At 43.6% G+C, this 23,776-nt stretch overlaps 1 protein-coding gene across 3 annotated transcripts; it reads left to right on the top strand.

Annotated features, from left to right (window-relative positions):
* Positions 1 to 891: 891 nt before the first annotated feature.
* Positions 892 to 23,776, top strand: STYXL2 (serine/threonine/tyrosine interacting like 2). 3 transcript variants are annotated; one of them, XM_048930077.1, is made up of 6 exons: positions 892 to 1,039; positions 1,609 to 1,756; positions 3,852 to 3,946; positions 4,641 to 4,872; positions 5,387 to 5,604; positions 7,118 to 23,776. In XM_048930077.1, exons 2-6 carry the CDS (start codon positions 1,644 to 1,646, stop codon positions 9,943 to 9,945), a joined length of 3,486 nt encoding a protein of 1,161 aa, XP_048786034.1. In that variant the 5' UTR covers positions 892 to 1,039; positions 1,609 to 1,643; the 3' UTR covers positions 9,946 to 23,776. The 3 variants fall into 3 exon arrangements, with proteins under 3 accessions (XP_048786034.1, XP_048786027.1, XP_048786042.1); XM_048930070.1 differs by having other exon boundaries at positions 4,620 to 4,872; XM_048930085.1 differs by lacking the exons at positions 892 to 1,039; positions 1,609 to 1,756 and having other exon boundaries at positions 3,874 to 3,946; positions 4,631 to 4,872.

The following is a 23,776-nucleotide window of genomic DNA, read 5'->3' as shown; positions in this document are numbered from 1 at the left end:
GATCTGTTCAAACCTGTAATCCAAAATCCATTTCTCCCTTGGTGTGACTCCCAAGATTCAATATATCACTTTTTCTTGTTCCTGCTTGTCTGGCCCAGTAAATGGATGAAGACAAGAGTAGGCTATGAGTACACAAAAGAAAACTGAGTGCCTGCTTCGTGGTTCTTCCTTGTTCATGCAGCATCCCTGCAGATGTGGCCCCATCCCATGGTGGGGATGCAGCCCTCGGGTATGAAGCACAGGGCAGATGCACCCCTGCCCAACACACCACGGCAGCACAGAGCTATGCCATAAGAAGGGTCAGTGCCCTTTTACATGTCCTTTCTTGTTCACTTTATGTTTGCAAAAGGAGTCAACAGTGGGATATCACTGCATGACTCAGAACTGGAGCCATCCGTACTGTAAACAGAGGTTCCAGCTTCCACAGTGTTCTCCCCCACCAGCTGGTCTGGCAAGCTTTGCTGGGAGCCAGCAAGTCCAGAATGGAGGTTTCCTCTTTGAAGTGGTATCAGAGGAAGATGCAGTACACTTCAGTGCTAGCTTATCCAGAAGTGAAATGCCACTCACTTCTAGTAAGCTCAGGATGGCTCACCCCTCACTGTGTGTCCCAAGGACATCAGGGTTAGCATTTCAGGTTATGCCTTGCTAGATCCCAGGCACCTGGAGGCTCCCAGCAGGTGAGGCCCAGCCTCGGCGGCTCAGGTCTTTTCTGTGGGTGCCTCCTGCAAGGAGAAAAAGCACAGGGGGATAGGTCTTGCAGCAGGGAAGGAGTTAAAGCAGCTGACCAGCTGCCGCCTGTGAGGCACTGAATTCCTCCCCGTGCAGCCCAGCAGCCAGCACAGGAACAGGCTATATTTAGAGGGCTGATAAAGGCTCGGTGCCGACAGTTGTCCTGCCCCTCGATGAAGAAGGCACGGGGAGAGAGGGGGGCAGTGGGTTTCTCTCCCTTACACAGCTCCCTGCCAGGTTTCCTGCCCCGCTCTCAGGGCTCCTTCGCTGTGCCCCGACGGGGACATAGCCCTTCATCAAGGCACAGGCGGTAAGTGCCATTTCCTTGCTCTCTGCCTCCCTGCTGCCCTGTCAGCTTGCTGCTTCCACCCAGGGAGGTGGCAGCAGATGTGTTTTCAAGCTCCAGGCCAAGCAATGGCCGTCCTGGGTGAGCACGGCTGCCTCCCAGCAAAGGGCTACAAGGACAAAACCTGAGAGTTAAGGCTGGCTGAAACCATGGCTGTGGCTTGGAACTGGAGGAACGTTTCATGCTGGGGAGGTGAGGTCTCATGTTTCTTTCCCTGACGCTCTCCCGTCCCAGCCTGGCGGCATACAGCTCCATACAGAGACCATGCACAGGGGGGAGATAGAGTTTCTGCCCCGCCAGCCTTCCTCCTGGCTTCCTGCATGCTTACTCATGGGCAAGGAAGGCCCTGGTGCGTGCTGGGCACCAGCCAGCGAGCGGCACGAGGACACAGGATCATCAGGTGCCTTGGCAGAGAAGCCAACGCAGCTCCTTGCACCACCGCCTTGCTTGGGAAGATACGCAAACCCTTCTGCCCACCCTGTGGCAGGGTTCACCACCAGCCTGGTGCTGCATGTAACGGTGCTGTGTTGCAGGTTCCTCCCTTCCAGTGGAGCCTCCCTTAGCTGCCATGGCCAGCGGCGGGGATTCAGACAGCGAGCAAGTGGTGCCTGATGAAGAGAAGGATGGCCCAGACGTGAAATCAGTGCAGGCCCACTACCTGCGCAGCCCTTCGCCCAGTCGGTGAGTGTGATCTGCCTTTCCTTTCTTCTCTTTAAAAGCACACAGTCCATTTTTCTGCGCACTACAAGGATCTGTGGATGTTTTATGTCCATACTGGTCCTTTTTTTTTTTTTTTCCCCCAAGAAAGACTTTGGATCTTTAGATTTGGGTTTGGTTGAGAGCTATCTTTAGCTGCAGGCTTTGGGTACCAAACAGGAAGCTGTCATTGAGCAAGCAGTGAGTTAGTGCATGTAAAAAAAGCATGATTTACTCCTAAAACATGGAAAAAAGTCACAGAATCATGAAATCACTAAGGTTGGAAAAAACCTCCAAGGTAATCTATCCAACCATTCACCTACCACCAATATTGCCCACTAAACCGTGTTCCTTAGTACCATATCTAAGTAACCCCTTTTAGTCCTTTCCCAAGCAAAATGCTCTGCAGGACTTTCTATACACTTTGAGATGCGTTAGCTGAAGGCAGGGAGGAGGGGTCTGTTTGAAAAAAATCTGCTCCATCAACCTCTTCAATCAGAAGGCTATGAAACATTTCACATTAGGATCCTCAGCTGTGGGGCACTGCAGAAAAATGTAGGCAGAATGCTTATTTCGTTTAATTACATGCATTCAAGAACTGTTTAGGAAATTCACTGAGCTCATATAAAGTAAAACTAGATGTTGATCTTCATAAATCACTCTTCTTCTGTTGACCATCATTCAAAGTAACCCCCCCCCCTCCCCTTCCCTTTTCCCTCCTCCCCTCCTTTCTCTTCCCCTCCTTTCTCTCCCCCACCCCCTTTTCTTCCGATGCCTCACCAGTTTTTCAGAGAAGTGTTTCCTAATACCCAACCTGAACCCCCCCTGCCACAACTTGAGACCATTCCCTCTTGTCCTATTGCTGTTACCTGGGAGAAGAGGCTGATCCCCACCTCACCACAAACCTCCTTTCAGGCAGTTATAGAGAGCAATAATGTCTCCCCTGAGCCTCCTCCAGACTGAACAGGGATCCCAATTCCCTCAGCCACTCCCCATAAGACTTGTGCTCCAGAACCGTCGTCAGCTTTACTGCTCTTCTCTGAGGCTCCAGGGTCTTGATGTCTTGTGGTGAGGGCGCCACAACTGAACACAGTACTCGAGGTGAGGCCTCACCGGTGCTGAGCACAGGGGGGTGATTGCCTCCTTGCTCCTGCTGGCTACACTGTTTCTGATACAAGCCAGGATGCCATTGGCCTTCTTGGCCACTAGGGCACACCGCTGGATCACGTTCAGCTGAGCGTGGACCAACATCCCTAGGTTCATTTCTTCCACACAGTCTTCCAGCCAGTCTGCCACAAGCCTGTAGTGTTGCCTGGGGTTGCTGTGGCCAAAGTACAGGAGCTGGCGCTTGGTCTTGTTGAACTTCATCCCATTGGCCTCAGCCCAGTGATCCAGCTTGTCCAGATCCCTCTGTAGCGCCTTCCTACCCTCAGGCAGATTGATGCTTCCTCCAAACTTGTTGTCATCTGCAAATTTACTGAGGATGCTCAATCTGCTCATCCAGGTCATCAAAGAATATTAAACAGAATGGACTCCTATACTGACCCCCTGAGGAACACCGCTAGTGACAGTTTCAACCTTAATGCTTGTATTGCTTGTCATAACCCGAAGGATGCATACAGACAATTGGATAACAGAAAACAAATGGCATTTTTGTATCATAATTAGTTTTAAATTGTTTAATAGGACAACATTCATGTCTGTCTGTTGAGGTGAGAGCTATTTGTGAGACTGTTTTATTTGATCCATCCCTCTTCCTGTCTCAAACCAGACATCTCTCTGCCCAAAACCTTCCTCACTGGCCTATTCTTCTGTACTCCCAGCTCACTGGAGCTTCTCTCCCTCTGGACCTTTTTTATACAGATTGAAAGGCATATTTGAAGCCTTTAGCTCTCTTCTGGAGAGCAGTGTGCAGGCTGAAGAAGAGCTGGGCTCCCATTCTATGATCAGTAGATCCTTTTTGCTCCAGTTCCCTCTTGTTGTCTTCTAGAATGGGTATAAGGTTAATGGGATCATGGGTCATGGAGGTGGGATCCCAGCAGAGAGCATTTGCCTAATAGGAAGTGTGGTTGGTTGGCAGGTACTCGATGATTTCGGACACTGATACCGAGAGCATATTCATGGAGCCTATCCATCTGTCATCTGGGGTGGCTGCCAAACAAATAATCAGTGAAGGTAAGAGGAGGAAATGTTAAAAGAAGTACGTTCATAGTAGAGACCTGAGTTGCAATTGTTTTGCCTTTTACATTCAGAAACCTCAAAATGACAAAAAAGCCTTTATGCACAAACCACATCTGGGGCAGAGGTGAAAACCATGAAGAAATCATAGAGTTATAGAATCATTAAAGTTTAAAAGAACTCTAGGATCATGTCGTCCAACCATCTACTCACCACCACCATGCCCTCTATCCATGTTCCTTGGTGCCACATGTCCAGGGCTCTTGAACACATCCAGGGAAGGTTACTCCACCACATCTCTGGGCAGCAAATAACAATATACAGAAAGGTTGGGTGACTTCCTTTGAAGTTGTGGACTGAATCTGTGTCAGAAGCATGTACTACAGTGATGGAAATGGTTTGGTTGCTAGTTGCTTGCTCCAGTAGTGTCTTCTTCCAATTCTTTTGGGGCTGGAATGAGCATGCACCTTAACTCCCAATCCGTTGTATCTCTGGACTAAGAGGACTATTCTCTTCCCATTATAAAATCCTTCAGGCTACTAGGTAAGCATGTATGTGCATGCTTTGCAGACAGGACAGTGTGAGGTCACAGGGAAAAAAAATCCACAAGCATTATTTTAGGAGCAAAGAATGACATATTGTGTATTTGATTTTTTTTACATGATTTTAGTTAATTGTCAGTTTGTTCCAGAACTGAAGACGAAGCACATCAAGGTAGATGCAGTGTGTCCCAAGATGTTAGAGTCTGCACAGCAGTTGATGGTGGAAGACCTGTACAACCGAGTTAAGGAAAAGATTGATGACACCAGCTTGTTTAACACTCCGTGTGTCATGGACTTGCAGAGGGCACTTGTAAAGGACAGGCTGGAGACTCCCAGAGATGCTGTGGATGAAGTCTGGCCTAATGTCTTCATAGCAGAAAAGTGAGTGTCAGCCTTTGTATCAAGTTGCATGAGATTCCCAGTGAAGGGTGAGATGGAACCACTGAAGGCACAACATATATTACATGCATCTAATACCTTTCATCCCTAAAAAGACACAGTGTTTTTTAGAATGTAAATCATAGATCCATACAATCATTAAGGTTAGAAGAGACCACTAAGATCATCCAGTCTAACCACTACGCCATCCCCACTGTATGTCCACTAACCATGTCCCTCTGTGCCACATCTATATGGTCTTGAATACCTCCAGGGACAGTGACTCCACCCTATTCCTTGGGTAGCTGGTGCCACTGCCTCACTACTCCTTCTGAGCAACTTTGTGCCATCTCAATATGTGTTCACATATTTATGCTTGCATAGATCACATAGTACAAAGATCTCTGTGTGCTGAGAAGTAAGGGAATTGGGAATTGGGTAGCTCTTGCAGCACACAGCTTCTTTACTACCTGAAATAGGAACACTGATATCTAACACCTTCTTTTCTTTTCTGAAGGAGTGTTGCAGTGAACAAAAGTCGTTTGAAGAGGCTGGGCATTACACATGTCTTGAATGCAGCTCATGGTACAGGGGTATACACAGGACCAGATTTCTACAATGGTCTGAATATCCAATACATGGGCATTGAAGTGGATGATTTTCCAGATATGGATATCTCCAAACACTTCCATCCAGCTGCAGAGTTCATGGATGAAGCACTGCTGACTTACAGGGGTAAGGCAAAAAGACTGTACTACTTTAGAGTGCTTGGGAATTAATGAATGGAAGTGCTACTCTGATAAACAGTGGATGCTACATTTTTAAGTGGGTAGAGGGTAGATTCATTGTTGTGTGTATCCAAGTATGGTGAACACTTACTGCCCATTTCTGCGGTGCCTCATACAAAACAGAAAGCCATTTTCAATAGCTCACCACTATGAACAAGAGGAGGGACACTCTGCTCCTCCATGTTCTTACTCATAACTCCCATTTATTCCCTTTGCATATGACTGATGCTCACTTTGTGTCACTGTTGACTTCAGCTCACTAAGACAGCAAATCCAACTGTCCGCCAAGGAAGAGATGATTTTTTACTAGGCTAGTAAGCTGAACTAGATGACCAAGTGGTACCAAAGACTACACAGGGGAAGAAGCAGACAGAAGAAAGAAAGAAGAGGAATGAGATCTCCCACTTTGGATGAGCTGTTAGATAGGTTTTACTGGCTGTTGAAACACTTGGAAGACAACTAGGTACTAAGAAAGATGTAAAATACATTTATTTGGAAAGTGTAGGAATAGGTGCATTAAGAAAATACCTATGGTAACACATCAACAGTCAGGCAGGAGGTGTTTAAACTGGCTTCATTAAGCTTCAGTGCAAAGTGCAGGTTGATAAATTGGAGTTTATCACACATCAGGGAACAATAATGCTAGTTGTTTTCAGGCTAGGAAGGCCTCATTTATTCTCTTTGTATTCACAATTTAACTTTAATTTGCTATAAAACTATATTTAAAAAACAATCTTCTTGTGCCAAAGCTTAGGTTTTTTTGCAAGATATGGTTACTGTGTAAACACTGTGAAATACAGCAGATCATTCTGGCTCTCACTGTTTAAAGAACAGTGGGTCCCAAACTTTGGAGTAAGTACCTGCATCAGCTTACTGGAGTGAAAATCAGCTCTCTTCCTCTAGGTGCTTGGTCCTTCTATTCTGAGATTTACTCTGGCTCTGGCCTCTAGCCAGTCTACCCATAACAGATTTTGTGTGCCCTGCAAAACAGCAGATATGTGCTCTGGGGAAAAAAAAAAAAAAGATTAAATTAATATAAAAGTATATTTAAAAGTCCTATGATATTCCTAAATGATGTTATTTGTGTATCCCCTCAATACTTTCCTGGAGGCTACCGCTGACAGCTCCCTTTTTACACATGGGAAAACTAAAGCCTGGAAAGCTTACATGTCTTACCCTATGTCAGCCTGGGAGTCAAGAATACTGCATCACTATTCTTTCTAATACCTACTATAAGCTTTTTGATTATTTGGGGAAGTGAATTGTATAGGTGAAAATATGAATGTTGTTTAGCTTGTTTTAAAATGTGCATGACCACAGCTTTTGAAACTGAGGTGGTTTTTGTTCACAAGTATCTAGAGTTTTACTGTTTTTTAACAGTATTCAGAGAATGTATTTGTGCACAGCAACTTCTCTCTGTTTTAGAAATAGCTAATTACTTCTGTGTTCAATGTCTGTAGGAAAAATCCTTGTCAGCAGTGAAATGGGAATCAGTCGCTCAGCTGTGCTGGTGGCTGCTTACCTGATGATCTATCACCATATGACCATTCTGGAGGCTCTGATGACTCTGAGAAAGAAGCGTGCCATTTACCCCAATGATGGCTTCCTCAAACAGCTAAGGGAGCTTAACGAGCAATTACTGGAGGAACGAGAGCTGGAGCATACTGGAGATGAAGATGTCACTCCTAGTCAAAGTCCTGTCACCCACCCTGGGACATCTTCCCGGCTGTCTGGAGCTAAGGACTCTGAAAGTGTCATAGGACCCAAAGCACACTCCATCACAGTAGAAGAAGAAGACAACATCAGCATGCTAAGTAGTTTTATGAGCTCTTCATCAGTGGGAAAAACTAGCTGGGTTTCCAAACGCTCCACCCTCATCAGTGAGGAGGAAGAGGAACAGTTGTATGAGGAATGGAGGAAGAAACAAGGCCTACCTGCAAAGGAATCAGCAACTGAGCATGGAAAAAGAGTGTCGCCAAGGCTTCTGGCTCAGGAAGGGGAGCGATATGAGGAGGATGTGGATCGGAGGATCCATGACTGGCAGTGCAGAAATGAGAAATACCAAATGGAGGGTCCACCCAGAGAGGAGGATGGAAATTCTTACATGGGAGGAAGACCTTACCAATCAGGTGAATTTAGTGATGATGAGAGTGTGAGCAGTTTTGAGATCCGAACCCTAAAGCGACAGTTGGAAGCAAGCAGCTTTAGCAGGATGAGGAGGAGCCGCTCAGACTCCATGTCTTCAGAGAGCACTTGGGACATGTGGAACCAGAGGCTGATGGAGATTGAGAAGGAAGCTGTCCAGAGGTATCGTTCTAAGAATAAGAATGGTGGGGAGAGACAATCCCCAGAAACAGGAAGAAAGGAGAGGGATGTGGATGAGGAAAGCGTGTTGTCAGAATGTAGCTCCTTCTATAATTTCTGCCAAAAGAACAAAGACAAGTTGACTCCTCTAGAAAGGTGGAAGATCAAGAGGATCCAGTTTGGCTTTCACAAGAAGGATTTAGAATCATCATCGTCTTCTGCACCATCTCCAGCAGAAGATGGCAGCCAGACTGGTGAGGAGGGGACTGAAGGGAAGAATTTGTCAGATGTTAACCTGAGTGCTTACCAGGCTTGGAAAATGAAGCGGCAGAAGAAGGTGGGCTGTGAAAGCAAGGAGGAATTTGTAGAGTTTGCCAAAAGTGAAGATTCTGCTTCAGCTAAAAAGAAGCAGAGACGTGTAGAACTCCTTGAACGTTCAAAGAAAATTTTAGAAGAAAGCCAGTCCATGTGCAGCTGGGAGACAGACAGCACGATGAGTGGGAGCATCCCGCTGTCTGCTTTCTGGGCCTCAGCGCCCTCTGCGAATGGTGCTGAGGATGCAGCTTCTACACTGAGCATGAAGACAAATCATTCGTCTTTATCACAGGCCAGGAGCAGCACCGGGGCAACACAGCCAAATATTCCCCTCCCCAATCTCCCAGTTGGCCCAGGTGACACGATATCTATGGCAAGCATTCAGAACTGGATTGCTAACGTGGTCAATGAAACCATTGCTCAAAAGCAAAATGAGATCATGATGCTGTCCCGTCCATCGTCTGCAATGGCCTCCAGTGTAATGTCAGGAGACCTTGGCAGGCGTGTAGATGATGATAAGATTTCCCTTCTCAGTTCTCAGTGCGGCTCATCTTTTTCTGCCTCTCATCTCGGTCAGCAGGACGTGCACAGGGCTGAGTCTCAGTCTGTCCTGTCTTGCAATACCTCTGTAAGTGGGAGGGCAGAAGGGACTAGTTCGAACATGAAGACTATGCAAACAAGCAAACCACTGTATAGCCTCTTTGCCGATGATGTTGACCTAAAGAAACTCAGCAGGAAGGAGAAGGAGATGCAAATGGAAATGAGAGAGAAAATGTCAGATTATCAAATTGAGAAGGTGATAAGTGACAATAAACGCAGCACTCTATTTAAAAAAAAGGTGACCAAAGGTGAGCAAAGTGAAATAGAAGGTGATGTGGAGAGTATAACGAACAACTACAGGCACCCATTGCAAGCAGATCTAGACAGAAACGATACAGTCTTTACTCTATCCAGTCTATCTGCAAACACGGGTGCACTGAAGTCAGAAGTAGAGACTGATGTTACCAAGTGGCTCAGTAGCCTGAAAACAGAAAAACAGTCATCATATCATGATCAAAGTGAGAATTTCAGAGAGAAATACAGCAGGTCATCCAAAGTAAGAGAGATGGATTCTGAAACATCCAGTTACAGATTCTCCAGATCCCAGAGAGAAGAGCTTGACAGTTCTTCCTATGAGTCAAAAGGAGATTCACTGAGAACCATGTCAAGATTTTCCTCTGCTTCGGCAAAAGAGGACAAAAAGATGTATAAGTTCACAAGGTCGAGGGTCAGTGAGACAGCAAGTTCTGGTGAAAAAAGCCCAGAACTGCATGTTTTCAGCCAAACACCAGAACCATCCTTTGACTCCGAATCCCCTGAATCATCTACACAGAGTCGAGTCAGATCTCATCATGTGGAGGCGTGTGAAGAGGAGGCCATGTCAGACACGTCAGAATTTGGAGCTAAGAGAAAGTTCACCCAGAGCTTTTCAAAGTCTGAAGAGAATGGAAAGAAAGAGGCAAAAGTGGAACAAAGTGAAGAGAGATTTGCATCTAGACAGTTCTCTCAGTACAAGCGAAGTGTGCGTAAAGAGGAGGAAGAAGAATTGGATGATGATGCTATTATTGCTGCATGGAGAAGCCGACTAGAAGAAACTACAGCAAAGCTCCGTCGGAGAAAGGAAGAGTGACCAAGGATCAGATTAGAGGAACACAAGCAGTGTAAGAGTCCCAGAATCACTCATCATTATATTTCTGATAATCCTTTGTGGTTTGCAGGGCATTTCCTGCAGATAGTTCTTTTCTTAATCAAAAGCGATAAAGGGAAGAGGTCAAGTTTTGGAAGTGTTTGTGGTTTTTCAGAAAGAAGATGCTAGTATTAAATGATCAATGTAGGTAGGAACACAATGTTAGAAGCCAGGTGATGTTTCAGGAGCAAAGTAATGGTAGCACCTCCATTCAAAAGACAATCACATCTCATTTTGATTATTTCAATTTCCTAGTTTTGTTAAAGACCGAACATACATTTTTCTAGGACTTTTTTGATCATAAAAGGCAGAAGCCAACAGCTTTTCTAGGAACTTGAAGAGTTCCTGTCTTAATCAATTTTACTTGAGAAGATATTGCTAGAAAGGCTCCATTTTCTTTTCCAGTCTTATAAATGCCTACAGAAATAAGACTGTTCGGGAGAATACAGGCACTGTTTTCTTTCACTGAGTAGATGAAGTAAAGTCAAATGCTAGAAAAAAGAAAATGCCTCCCTCTTTTTAGAAGTGTAAGGCAGTAATGAATGTATTCACGTGGTACAATATTTGTCTTTTAGATGAAATTACCTTTGCTTCATGGTTGGTTCCTGCAATTAACTTCAGGTCAACTTTGGGAAAATGCAGTAATACTGCCATCAGTCTAAAATCTACTTCAAGATTTAGAGTTAGGGTGAAGATTAGTGTTAGTGTATGCTGGGTTTCTGGAGCACTGGCTTCAATTTGTTGTTTGTATGCAGCTCAGCTGAGTCTGTGCTCTCACGTCTACAATCAGGTTGTCATGTCTTGATTTTCAAGACAATTACAGTATTGGAAAAGAGTGATACACAAACTGACCTCATAATAAAACAGCATATAACTAAAGTGTTGGTAGAAGACTGTGCAGAGACTTCTCTAAGGACAAAATGTACGTCTGTTGAGTGTGGTGCTCTGAAGCTTGATTTAGGAGGTGGTGGGTTTAGTTGGTGTGTTGCAACTTTTTGTTACCAGGCAACATCCCCCACCTCTCTCTTACAAACACCTCAGCCAGTTGTTCTGGGTTTCTTCTCTGGAGTTATCTGTTCCCTTTCTGGGCCCTCTGGCAGAACTGAATGTTAAACATCAGTGAAGGGATGATGCAACAGCACAGCATCACTCTCTCACAGAAAGTTGTCTTTCCTGTCTTCTCTCTCTCACTGTGATGCTTAGGGCTCACTATACTGTTATGCTAACACCTCTCTCTATTTTAATTGTGTAATATAGGTTGTAAGCTCCACAGAGTCTAGTTTTTGTCCTTCTCTGTATGACGCTACGCACATCAGCAATGCTATCTAAATAATGGTTACTAATAACAAAATGCAGGTGCCAATTTTCCTAAACTTAGCATCATTTACCTCGACTCTAACTCACTGATTAGACATTATCCCTGCTTCTCTGAAGATAAAGATTACTCTTTCTGACAGCCAGGACCAGGGCAAATGATAGCTGCTTATTGTCAGGTGAGTGGAGTCTCAAAATCAGGTGATTGAACAATACCAGGGCTAGAAAAATAGGAAAAGCATATTTTACTTGTGTCTTTTTTTTTTTTTTATGAGTAAGCACAGATTTCATTTTTGAAGTACACAAGGAACATTGTCTTGTTAATGTTCCAGGCACTCAGAGGTGCTGCAAGGCTTATAGTGCACTGCTACTGCAATATAATACACAATACAATACAATGCATCCCTTACTTCTGCATAGTTCTCTGAGGTTTTTCTTTAAAGTGGTGACATTTCAGGCTTTGATCCACATTCGGAGATTTTACATTGAATTTCTGCAGTGTGCTAAAATAGGTGTTTTCTGCTATTCTTCACCTCTGCTAAAGTTGCTCTGTGCGAAACAATGTGATGCTTATGCTTAATTGGAGCTTACTTTAATTTCAATTTTAAAAAGATCTCAAGCGTGAGCACCAGATCCGTCCTCTGTCTCCTTACAACAGTTAAGTGGTTACTTCAGTTTTGATGGATCAAAGTGAAAGTGCACAACACCTTCTGAATCTGCTCTTTTACAAAGGCTGTTCCCTCTGAAAATCTCTCCTGCTTCCTAAGGCTGCTGCTGCTCTCGACAGAAACGCCTGTCCTCTGCAGGTACTGTAGGGGGCATCTCACACTGTAAAAGATGAGCATCCTACGATGTAGTAATTGGTTTCATTTTGCACTGCACAGCACAGCCTTTGTTTGGGTAGCATTTTGATTTAAACAGCAATCCAGGTCTGCCGCACAAATAAATTATTCAAGACTGAGGGGCAGAATATGGTTCTGTAACCAGCCTGAACCAAACCAGCCTGATAGCGAGTTCTGACCCTTCTGGGAAAGGGTTAAGTGGGTTCTGCTGACTCACTGAGGTAGGTGGCTTATTAGTTCCCTTGTCTAAAAGAGAGATAAAAATGGCTTGCTGGGGAGAAGCCGTCTAGGATACTGGCTGAGCAGTCATGAGGGAGAAGCCTTAGAAACAGCTGAACTTTATTTTCTTATTGCTTATATCCTTGCTAATAAAGCCAAACCCCCAAAGCAATAAGGGGGTGGGGATAATTTTGGACTCCATTCAGTACATGGCCTGTGCTTGAAAGTGAGTTGGGAAAGACTCCAGCTCACAAGTATAAATTACATGAAACAGTGACATAAAGGCCTTGCATGGTGAAAATATTAAAGCATTCAGTCATAAGACCAATAACCAGGAGAGACAGAAATGAAGGGGTTGAAGGGAGGCTAGAAAGTCAGGTTTTAAGATTAGATTTCAGAAGGCGATACAGAGTCAGTGAAAGAGGAGAGGTTTGCACCAATTGTTTCGGGTGATCAGAGCCACAGAGAGAATGTTTTTTCAGCAATGACACTTAGTCTGACATTAGGCTAAAAGAGTAGGAAAGTATCCAAATTTATCTGGGAAGGATTTTTCAGCAAATATGCACTGGGGCTGATGTTTTTCTCAGCCTCACTTTGCTGCTGCAGGCAGGAAGGTGAGGGTTTTTTTTTTTTGGCATTATTTAGTGGAAGGTGAAAGTGCAAAGAGCATCCATACAGTCAGTTAAGAATATAAACATAAGAACACCAGAAAGGCTATATGAGGTCAAACCAAAAGTCCATCTGGCTCAATATCCTGTCTCTGATGGAGAACAACAGTGAATACCTAGGGAAGAATATAAAAGCAGTGACATAAGTGATTTTTCCCCAGGATGGTCTCCCAGCTTCCAGTCATTTGCAACTCAAGGACTTCCTGAGCCAAATGTGATATTTTTTTATTTAATAGCCCTTGACAGATTTTCCTTCCATGGAGGTGCCTAATCATTTCTGAGTTATAGACATTATAGCCTTGTACCTGTTAGCCTCTATGATCTCTTCTGGCAAGAAGTTCTACACTTGCTATGCACTGAATGCTAAACCATCGCGCTGTTTCTGTTCTGAACCTGCTCCTTACCAGCCTACTTCAATGCCAAGATACAGATTCCTGATTAGAATCCACATGACCCACAAGATTTTACCCACTTCTATCATTATGTCCCACCTTAGCTGTCTGTTTGCAGCCTAATGAGTTTCTCATTCCTCCTATCAGAGCTGATCCATGTCTTTAATTACTCTGACCACTGTTCTCTCAACCCTTCACAGGTCTACTTTATCATGTTTGAGATGAGCGACCAAGTCCTCACACAGTATTCACAGTGCAGGTGCAGCAGGGATTTATCCTGTGGCACAATGGCCTCCTTTATTTTTCTGTCTGTTCCTTCCCTGTCATCTCATAACAGTTTGCATGCTTTTTTGGCTGTTGCTGAGCACCAAGGTGACATTTTCATTGAACTATTTATTATAGCCACAAAATTGTGCTGCTGGGTGGCAGTGGTCATCTCTGAGATGATTGTTTTATAGGCTAAATTTTCCTATGTGCAATGCTTTACATTTATTAACCTTGGACTTCATCTACCATTTTAGTGCTCAGTGGTTCAGTCTCATTAAGTCCTGGGTTTTTTTCACAGCTGGCCTCTCATTTCTTCTACTCTTCTTGATGTCCTTTGAAAAAAATGTAGAAATCCAGGTTATGTGGGAAGCAACGAAGTAAAGGAGGGATAGCAGGACAGAGAAACACATCTGATGTTGGTCTGAGTGAAATAAGAAAACTATGAAAGCTGGAGAGATTGGAGATAGGAATTATTGAAAAAGAGATGTGAAGAGAATAGGCAAATTAAGGAGCAGATCTACAGTGGATAAAAAGAAAGTTATCTATGGGAGCCAAAGAGGCTGATGCCAAACATTCATCTGTTTACTTGTATAATGGTTTTGGTGAAAGACCATGGGACAGCCTCTGTGGGAAGGAGGGGGATGGTGGGATTTACAGAAATTATGGATTTCTGGGAAATTTGAAGAGGACTGGGAGAAATGGTGACATTGATGGGATGCCGAAGATGTTGATGGGACATCAGTGGTAAAATGTGCTAGGTTGGGAATTCAAGAAGCAAGTTTAAAAGGAAGTGGAAGCATTGCCAGAAATAGTTACTCCTGGTGTACGAGCTGCATGCTGCGTGGCTGTACTGGCAGGGCAGGGCTATAGCCCATTTCCCCCCCCCTCTAAGATTTTCAGGGCAATTTGTTTTATTGCTTGTGGCTCTAGTTTAGACTGGGTAATTTTAAAAGGCATTTAGCACAATTTCGTTTTTATACAGCTCCTTGAGAAATGCTTACACATTAGTTGTAGTGGAGAGCTAGATGAATTATGAGACAAAAAGTTTTAGTTGGGGATGGTTATGCTGCATTGTCTGCATTTCCTTAAAAGGTTTAGCTGAAATATATTGGATATATACATTATAACGTGAAAACATAGTATCCATATAACCTTCCTAAATTTATAGACAATCTAGCAGAGATGCAGAAAGCATGGGATTAATACAGTCTAGGGCTCGGAAACAGAAACTGCATGCTCATACACTCCAGCAAAATCTCTGTGAGAGCTCCCTGCCCACTCCATGGAATTTCATTTGCCATTCAGAGAAACCAAACTGTGTTAATTTTCTGCCTGTTCAGTTGTGAAGGAACTTTCAAAAATGTGAACCATGTGTAACAAATAAACAGTTCTCCAGAGAAATGGGATCATCGCTCTAAATGGTGCGTGAATTGCCCCAGTCTTCTCAGAAAGGTGTTCACTTCTTTGTCTGGGCGTAATCAGTTAAATGCCAACAAGATTTGTTATATTGCTCTTTGTGTAAAAAGTGGATAGAGGTTAAAAGTAGGTTGTGTTGAGGTGTGGGATTAGGCTGCTTACATTGCTGGTACCAGTATAATCCGTTTAAATGAGTGCTCTGTCGTTTTGGGTAACCCTATGAACATACATTTTTTGGATATGGAAGAATTGTGTCTTTTTTTTCTTTTCTTCTGGACTGCCTTTTGCTTTTCAGTACATTATATTTTATTCAGGAGCTGATTTCACGTTACTTCCTCTGTTACAGTTGTTCAGTATCTTCTGAGCTTGGTGTTTTTCTGCGACTGCTGTTCCCCTACCAGAGGGTGCACTTGCACCCACTCCCACACATGCACACGTACACAGACACAAACCGAACGCATCATTCATGAGTCATAAGAGCAGGCGGCAAAATGGTTTCATTCCTCCCCAAGACCAACAGGTTAAAGTAAATGTTGGAATGTCTATGTGAAGCCATCCAGATGTGGTGGTGCAAAAATAACCTTAGAGAGCAGCAGAAGGGACAGTCCGTGCTTTGAGCCTTCCCCTATATATTGCGTTTCAAGGATATTTGTTATCTTTAAAATAGATAAACCTAATACATATGCAAAAAATGTAACTGCTCCCACAGCAGATTCAAACCTGGGAAATTTTAGGCAGAGTGGTTAACTTTTAGTTAAGGCATGGGTGTCCTGGAAGACAGAGATGAGTGTAATGGGAAACTAGCTTCATTGTTAACTGTGGAGAGAGCAATGTCTCTCCATAATCAATCAATCAATCACTTAGTGTTTTCCAGTGCACCCTTCATGCCAACATGCCTGAATGCTTTACGGTCATTAAATTAAATCAAAGAACACACCACAAAATGGACAAGGCCAGATCAATAAATCTTGAAACCCGATTCAAACTTACCAAGGACTCTGAACAAGCAGCCACGGAAGGAAGAACAAATCCATTCAGAAGGGCATGTACATAGGCATAAAACTGAACCAAGACATAGGAGGTGTTAGGTAGAAGACAGAAATGTTTAAAGGAACTGATCGTTTTTATGGCATCACCCGACTACCAACAGCATCTGTCACCCAAAGCTCACAGTCCTATAGTCTTTTTGGACTTCTGAGTGACATTAGAAAACGACTGTTGTGGCAATAACTGTTTACAACTGAACAGACAGCTGTATTTCTTCAGGTCACATACTGCCAGCGACATACCTAACTTCAAAGGTTAAGCTGTTTTGATCTCTACATTTGATTATTGCAGGACACGGTATCAAAGGAAAATGTAGCACGCATCAGTTGTTATTAAAGATCATATGACTTCACACATCTTCGTGGATTATCCTAGCAATCTGATCTATGTAATGACTGTATTGAATGCCCAAGGCCTTTTGCTGGTCTGGTAGATCTTCTCTCTCTCCTTGTTGGAGAGGAGAGCTTTATGATACCACAGTATCCTTTATGAAACTGACAATGGGAAGCTTTATACATTGCGCTCGTAGAAATTTCTCAGTCACTGCCATAACCTGTGAAGGTTCACTCACAGGGCAGATAACATGACCACAGGCCTAAGTACTTCCAAAATTAAATGCAAAATCCAGTTCTTCAACTTAACCTTCCCTCCCTCAATAATTTTGCAAGGCATGTGCTGCTTATTCTGTGGATTGGATCAGAAGTACTGCCTGGAGGCAAAGGGTCAGAGGAGATTCCACATATGAAAAGCAGGAGGCCCTCAAGAGGGTGCAACCTCAGTTCCTGAACAGACACCAAAATAGGATGGATGAAAGCCCACATGAAACTCAGGTATGTGAGCAAGCAGAAGCTGACAGTCGCCCCTCAGGAATGCAGTATAAAGCTTTCACTTCTGCAGGAGACGAGATCTGAAAGTCTGCTTCTTGGGAGCAATCAGACCTGGCCTGTTGCATGGTGCTGCAGTTGCATAATTGAATAGTTGTCTCGATTCATCCCAAAGTGAGTGTTCTTGGTGGTAGTAGACATATAAAATTTGTAAGTCATTAGGGATAAAAGGGCCTATTGCAAGGAAAGGTCAGACATTATCCTCATGACCGACAGAAGGGGTCCATATTAAAACAAAGAAGGTATTTGATTTTCTTTTGAACGTGGGCAATGATTCAGACCCACCTGCCCTTCATATGCTCTGTCTCTCCCCTTCCCATCTCCTCTCTTTTGAAACAGATTTGAGTCCATCCACTTTCATATTTTCAAACAAAACTCATAAAAGGGCCATAAATATCATGACTCGCTAAAATGAAAGCTGTTTTCTTCTCCTCCCAGGAGACTCCTGCCTGAGAGAGAGACAGAAAGAGTTCACCTCTTTGAAAATTCCCCCTTCAGCTGAAGTAAAGCTGGTATCTAAGAGCAGTCTTCGAGGCTTTGTTCTTATCATCTTGACCTGGCTTTGTACTGGCTTCTCTCTGTATTGCCTGTGGAAGTGTGAAGGACGGGGCGAGGGGAAGGAATTTTGGCTATCACTGGCAGAGCAAGGGTCATGCTTGGAAAAGGGATCTCATTGTGGTTTCAGAAAATGTTATAAACCCAGCACACCGGCAGAAAGAATGAAGAAGCTCATTCCCCTGCTAGATCAGACCAGTGATCCACCCCTTTTCTCTCTGATGTTGGCCAGAACAAGATGCATCTTAGAAGGTCTAAAGAAAGCCTAAGTGGGCAATTATGGGATAACCTGCCCTGAGTCGAATTTTTCTCCCCGCCTGGCCCAAAGTCCTCCTTCATCTCTCTGCCTTGGCTAGAGTTCAAGTTTCTTCCCTGAAGCATGACGGCTTCTCTCCCTTCCAAACTGCTTTTCATCCTGGCCTGTCTAATGCAGCTGCCTATGACAGTGTTGTGATGGGATGTAAAGGTCTTGTCCATTGAGAGCCTGTGACAGATCATAGCCTTACTGGAAAGAGAGACGGAGAGGTGAAGAGAAGGCAAGGGAGGGGAGCATAAACTCAGATGAAATATCCATCAGGAAGATGGAAAGAAGAGTGAGTGGCTGAGAAGCTAATTGGTGCCTGCTGACCTGGGCTGTGCAGATAGCTTACAAGTGAGCATTTTGGCTTTTCAGAAATTTCAGCCTGGAGCGCACTAGGAAATTCAGCTCTTGGTTGAAGCTAGTGTTCAACAACGCTTCCCCTTATATATGCATGTGTGTGTGTAATAAATATGTATTTTTTACAGCTGTGGAAGTATTAGAGTAGCCCTCTATTCTGTGTCATCCTGAGGAAACCTTTTCTTGCACTTCGGTTCATTACTCATTTCTGGAAAGAAGTATTAGAGTAACCAGGAGCTACTAGACATTAAACAGGAATTAAAAACAGGTTATTCTTCTATTTCTGCCTGACTTAGGAACCCAAAACCAAGTGTTCCTCTGCATGTAGGACCTCATCCCTGTCGTATGAACAGGGATGGCTGCTCATATATTCCAGGTAGAGCAAAGGTCTTATCTGATAGGTTAGGGTCTCCAACCGATCAAATCAGATAAAATAAATAATAGAATTATAAATAAGTTAATCTGAACCAGTGTGGAACCTCACTCAAGCTTATTTCTTCTTCACAACAAAAAAGGAATCACTTATGAGATCATACTGTAAACAATAGAAAACAAGGCTGTCTCTTGGAAAGTATCTCCTTTGCTAAATCCTATGGATCAGCTTATAAGCTGTTTTTTTTTTCTGTATGCATCCTTAACACCGAGGAGTAATATTATTTTTCCTATCGGCTCACTGGAGAGGCAGCTGGGATAATTCCAACAGCAGACCTCTGGCAGAGCTTTGCATCTTCTGCTTCCTGAAGTGATCCATGCCCAGGCTTTCTCAGTGCTGGCTAACAGATTTCCCCCACACTGGATACACAAGGTGCCAGAAATGCAGCGGCGTAGTGCCAGCCAATTCTCATGCTAGATTTTCTCTGATGAGCAGACACCCAGGTGAGGCTTTTACTTACAGTCTGTAGCACAACAGAGCAATTACCCTTTTAAGCTGCCATTTACAAGTTCAAACGACTGGTTTCTTCTAAACTTGTAACACAGTGCCACTGCCTTGTATGGATGGGGTGATAGGAATAATATGTCACTGTCTTCATCTCATACATGCGTCCACGGCTTGGTCTGATGACAGCCACATACAATAAAATAACCCCTCATGCTGTCTGCACTCTCTCCCCTCTGTCCACAACTGAGTTCCCTTTATAACTCCACTTTTGCTACGATGACAGCAATGCAGCTACTTCAACTGCATAGAAATGGAGGCTAACTTGCCTATTATTCTTCCCAGTCACCTTTCTCCTTGTCTCTTCTTGAGTCATGAATGTCTTGGAAAAGAGATCATCCTTGCGTGACACCTGGACATTCCTTTGCTCTGTGGGAGAGATACAGTAAATAAAATATGATTCTTGATTCTATTCTCACTATAAAAAAGGAGCCACGTTATGACCTGATTTGGTATGACTATACTGTAAATAGGCCATAAACAGTCAAAGGGAAAATAACCCACAATATTCACACCATTGAAAGACTATGTATTGGTAATCACTTTTTCTCCCTGCTGTTCAAAATATTTTCCAAGTGTCCCTGAAACTGCATTGATAGCAAAATGTGGCCCAATTCAGGGGCTTTAATGGTATTGCTAAGTGGAAGTGATTTTTCTGCTAGAAATTTTCAGTGAAATAGTCTCTATTTTGCAAAAATGAAATCATAGCTATTTCACTGCAAAAAACATTAGAAAAAGGCAGACACCATCAAAAGTATTTCTGAGAAGTCAGTCCCATGTTTCCAAAAATGTTGTCCAATTAAGGAAATAGTACTAATGTTGTAAATAGAGTGGCATTCCTATGCGAAGATGTCAAAGAGATTTTTTCAGTGTTCGTTGCTGAAGCTATTAGGGAATTTACCTTCCATTTTATGCATGGGGGAACAAGAGCAAATTTTTTTTTTACCTCTAGCTCATTTTTTCACTTTTTTTTAAAAAAATAATTATCATACTTTCTTCACCATGCAGAGAATGAGGATTTCAAACAAGTGTTTTAATTCAGTGTTACAACCACAAGTCTTTTTCATGAAGAACTGTACTACCCCTGGCTATCGTGATGCTATAGGAGAGCTGCACCTGATGACCACTTCATAGAGTCCTAGAATCATTGAGGGTGGAAAAGACCACTAAGATCACCATTAAGATCCAGCCACCATCCCATCCCCACCATGCTCACTAACCACGTCCCTCAGTGCCACCTCTACATGGTTCTTGTACACCTCCACAAACAGTGATCCCATCACATCCCTGGGCATCCTGTACCAGCCTTGATGCAGACAGAATTCTTTCTGTGGGGAAGGTCTTTCTATTTATTTACTTAGGCCTGATATTTATACACAACATTTCCAAATATTTCCTCTTCATGACCTCCCTTTATTTCTTAGCATCCTTTTGGACTTTTTGATATGATAAATTTACATCTAAGGATGTTGTTATATACTGTTACTCCATCAGTATCTAAAGGCCTTCACTAGCACCACTGTAATATGTAGAGCATGCAGCACAATTCAAGGTGTTCTCACCCTAGGAGAGCTTCAAATTAAATGAACAAAACAGACCCAGGCTGGGAGAAAAAGATGTGTCTGGCAGCATATTTGACACCCAGTGACTGAGCCCAACATCGCAGGAGAATAGAGGAAGACCTTGGAAAAGTTCAAAAAACTGAAAATTCAACTCATTAACAAAGTCATTCTCCTTGAGCAATCACTCAGCTGTATGTGGCACAATTAAACAGTTGCTGGCCTCAAGAGAGCACAAGCATGACTCTAAACTAGCGATTAAGTGTTCACTGGAGAGGGGGAGACATATGTTCCAGGCCTCTTTCCATAGAATATACAACGTGAGAGAGTTAAGGATTCATTAGTGCACGCTTATCCTCTCCCATGTGAGTGTTCCTGACTGCTAGCCACCAAGCTGTGCTTCATCTTTCTGGCCAAAAGAATACTGAAATAATCTATCTGAAGAGAAATTGTTGATGTGGGACTCATTAGTAGCCCCTCTTTCATACCAGAACAGATGACAGCACAGGAAAAGAGCATCCCATATGCACATGGAAACAGATTCACCTTCTCCTTGCAAGTTAAAGCACCATCTCCCATCTTCTGAGATGCCTGAATACCTAGTGGAAAAAGGGCGCTCACATGCTGTGTCTTGAGTTGATGTCAGAACCTCAGGTAAAGCTCAGGGCTCTGGGAACAGGTTGGAAAAAAAATGCTTTGTTGCAGCCTCATGTGTACTATTTAATCAGGGTGACTGCAGGCTGCTGCCAGAAGCAGTGGTAGCATCCCCTCTGCTTGCATTCTCCAGCCTCCTGGCAGCACGTGACATCACATTTCTGACATCACATCACAGTGATGTGGTGTGGGGTACACTGGGTTAACTTGTTAATTTGGTGCCTGGATCGTCTTTTGGCTTCGGGTCATGCTGTGGTGTTGCAGGCATTTTCAGATCCAAGTGCAGGCTGTCCTCTGGATGGGGCATCCATTCCTAGCAAAACTGGCACCTTTACATGTGTTTTTCTGTTTGAGAAATGATTCACAAACAGTGAAATGGCTCTGGTTCTGCATGGCAGATTGCTTGCTGTCAGAGCATGGCAGCAATTTGGCTAGAATCAACTGCTGAGTGCAGGTCTTCTTTAACATTTAGTATTTCCTGAGCTTTTAACAGTACAACATAGCACAGATCCAGCCTTTCTTTTTGCTTTATCCTTCTCTCCTGAGATTTAAAAGTCTGCTGATCCTCTAGAGTTCCAAAGCTCAATGTAGATGGGCCATAAATGGGCCTAAAGTCAGCCCTCAGCCCAAAGTGTGGCAGTCAGAGCTCTTATTTATACTCTAGCATTAATTCTGCCACTTTTCAACCTTTAAGTTTGGAAAGTAGTAGGCTGACAACACAGAACCGCGTGCCTTTTTGTGTCTCTGCTGAGGTTAGGCCTGATGAGAGATTGTCTTGTAATGTCATGGTGCAGGAGGGCTCTGAGGAGAAGGACCTGCTGTGAGAGAAGTGTTTTGCCAAAAGGTGTGCAGCAGGAACAGGATGAGAAAGATGTGGCTGCTGCAGCGGACACAAAAAGGCTCTCTGCTCTCTTAATCTACCACTCAGGCTACATACCATAAAAAACATTGCTTGCAAGAAGATCAGAATAAGAGGGTGTTTGGCTTAAACCTAACCCTCCTTTTGATTGTAAATTAGGCCTGTCCTCCAACACATTTATTTTATTCCGTTGCTTTCCTCTCTGTGAAACCTTTCCTTGGTTGCTCCTCTGGTGTTAATCTGGCCCTGACTGGTGGAAATCACGAACTCTGCTCACGTCACAGGCTCTAAGAATCAGATCCTCGGTATTTTGCTGTCAGTATCTTGCAATCTTGGCTGAGGGCAGCGGGGACTCACAGAACCCCGCCTAGAGCACACCTGCACAGCATTTTTTCCCACCCTCTCCTGCACAATTATTTAGGGAAACCTATTACTCTAGGCCTATGTTAATAACATCCACTGTTTAAGCCTTTCACTCAGGTCATTTCCTTGCAGCAGAAACCCGCATACTGTCAAAGTTGACAGTGCTACGGTGGTTTATTGCACCAGAAGACCTGGCCTTTTCTTCCTCCCATCTCCCGAGCTTGGCTGCTCCCATTATATGAACCCTGGTTCTCAACTGTCCTTAATAAAATCTCCGTGCTCCATATGCTCCCTCAGCCTCACTTTGATTAGCGCTCCTGCAGTCTTCCTCACTGCTGACGTCGGCTGCGTGCACAGCTCTTCAATTTCCCGACAGCCCTTTTCAAACACTGGCTTTTAATCAGGCTCTGTTTTACCAGCACTTCCTTCTCTCACAGTGCTTTTGAAGCAGTGCTGCTGTTAGTGGTGGTGTTCCTTCTTCGCTGCCCTTTTTTGTTGTTTCCATACAGAATTTCTTACTCTTCAGATGTCCTTTTATTTATTTTTTTTTTCCAGTTTCCTTTTTTTCTGTGCTGCGATCCTAATTTCCTTCAGGATTTCTCCTTCCCCTCCTGGGAAATTTCTCTCTATTTCTGGCATCTGTCCTTCCTAACCCTTCCCACTTATTTTTTTTTTTTTTTCCTTCCAAAGATGGGGGAAAAGAAGAAAAGAATCCATTTAATATTTTTCTGTAGTAACGTCTATCTCATCTGTCAATAAATTACCCTTTGCCATCTCCGGGAGACCCCTTTGTCTCCCTTCACTGACCTTATTCTGTACCTTGCCTGTTTTTTTTAAGGGAGGATGCAATATCCCTGGGCTGTCATTCCATGAAGAACAGCTGTCATTCCTCCCATAGTGTATGCGTATGTGTCTGAGGAGGGAGAGGAAAGGGAGGGGGGAATTAGAGGAAGACAGGGAGCTGACACTGGGAAATATGATGGTCTTGTTCACAGTGGTTAATGTTTTTTCATTCATGATATTCACCTGGCAATGCTGTCTCTTTCTTCTAGTGGCTTTAGACATTCATTTTATGATTAACATAAATCTAACATATTTGAAACGTAGAATATTTATTAGTGTTCATTAAACACTTTTTTT

Source organism: Lagopus muta, chromosome 1 (assembly GCF_023343835.1).
Source record: "Lagopus muta isolate bLagMut1 chromosome 1, bLagMut1 primary, whole genome shotgun sequence".
Lineage (NCBI taxonomy): Eukaryota > Metazoa > Chordata > Aves > Galliformes > Phasianidae > Lagopus > Lagopus muta.
This window is presented reverse-complemented; position numbering and strand designations above follow the sequence as displayed.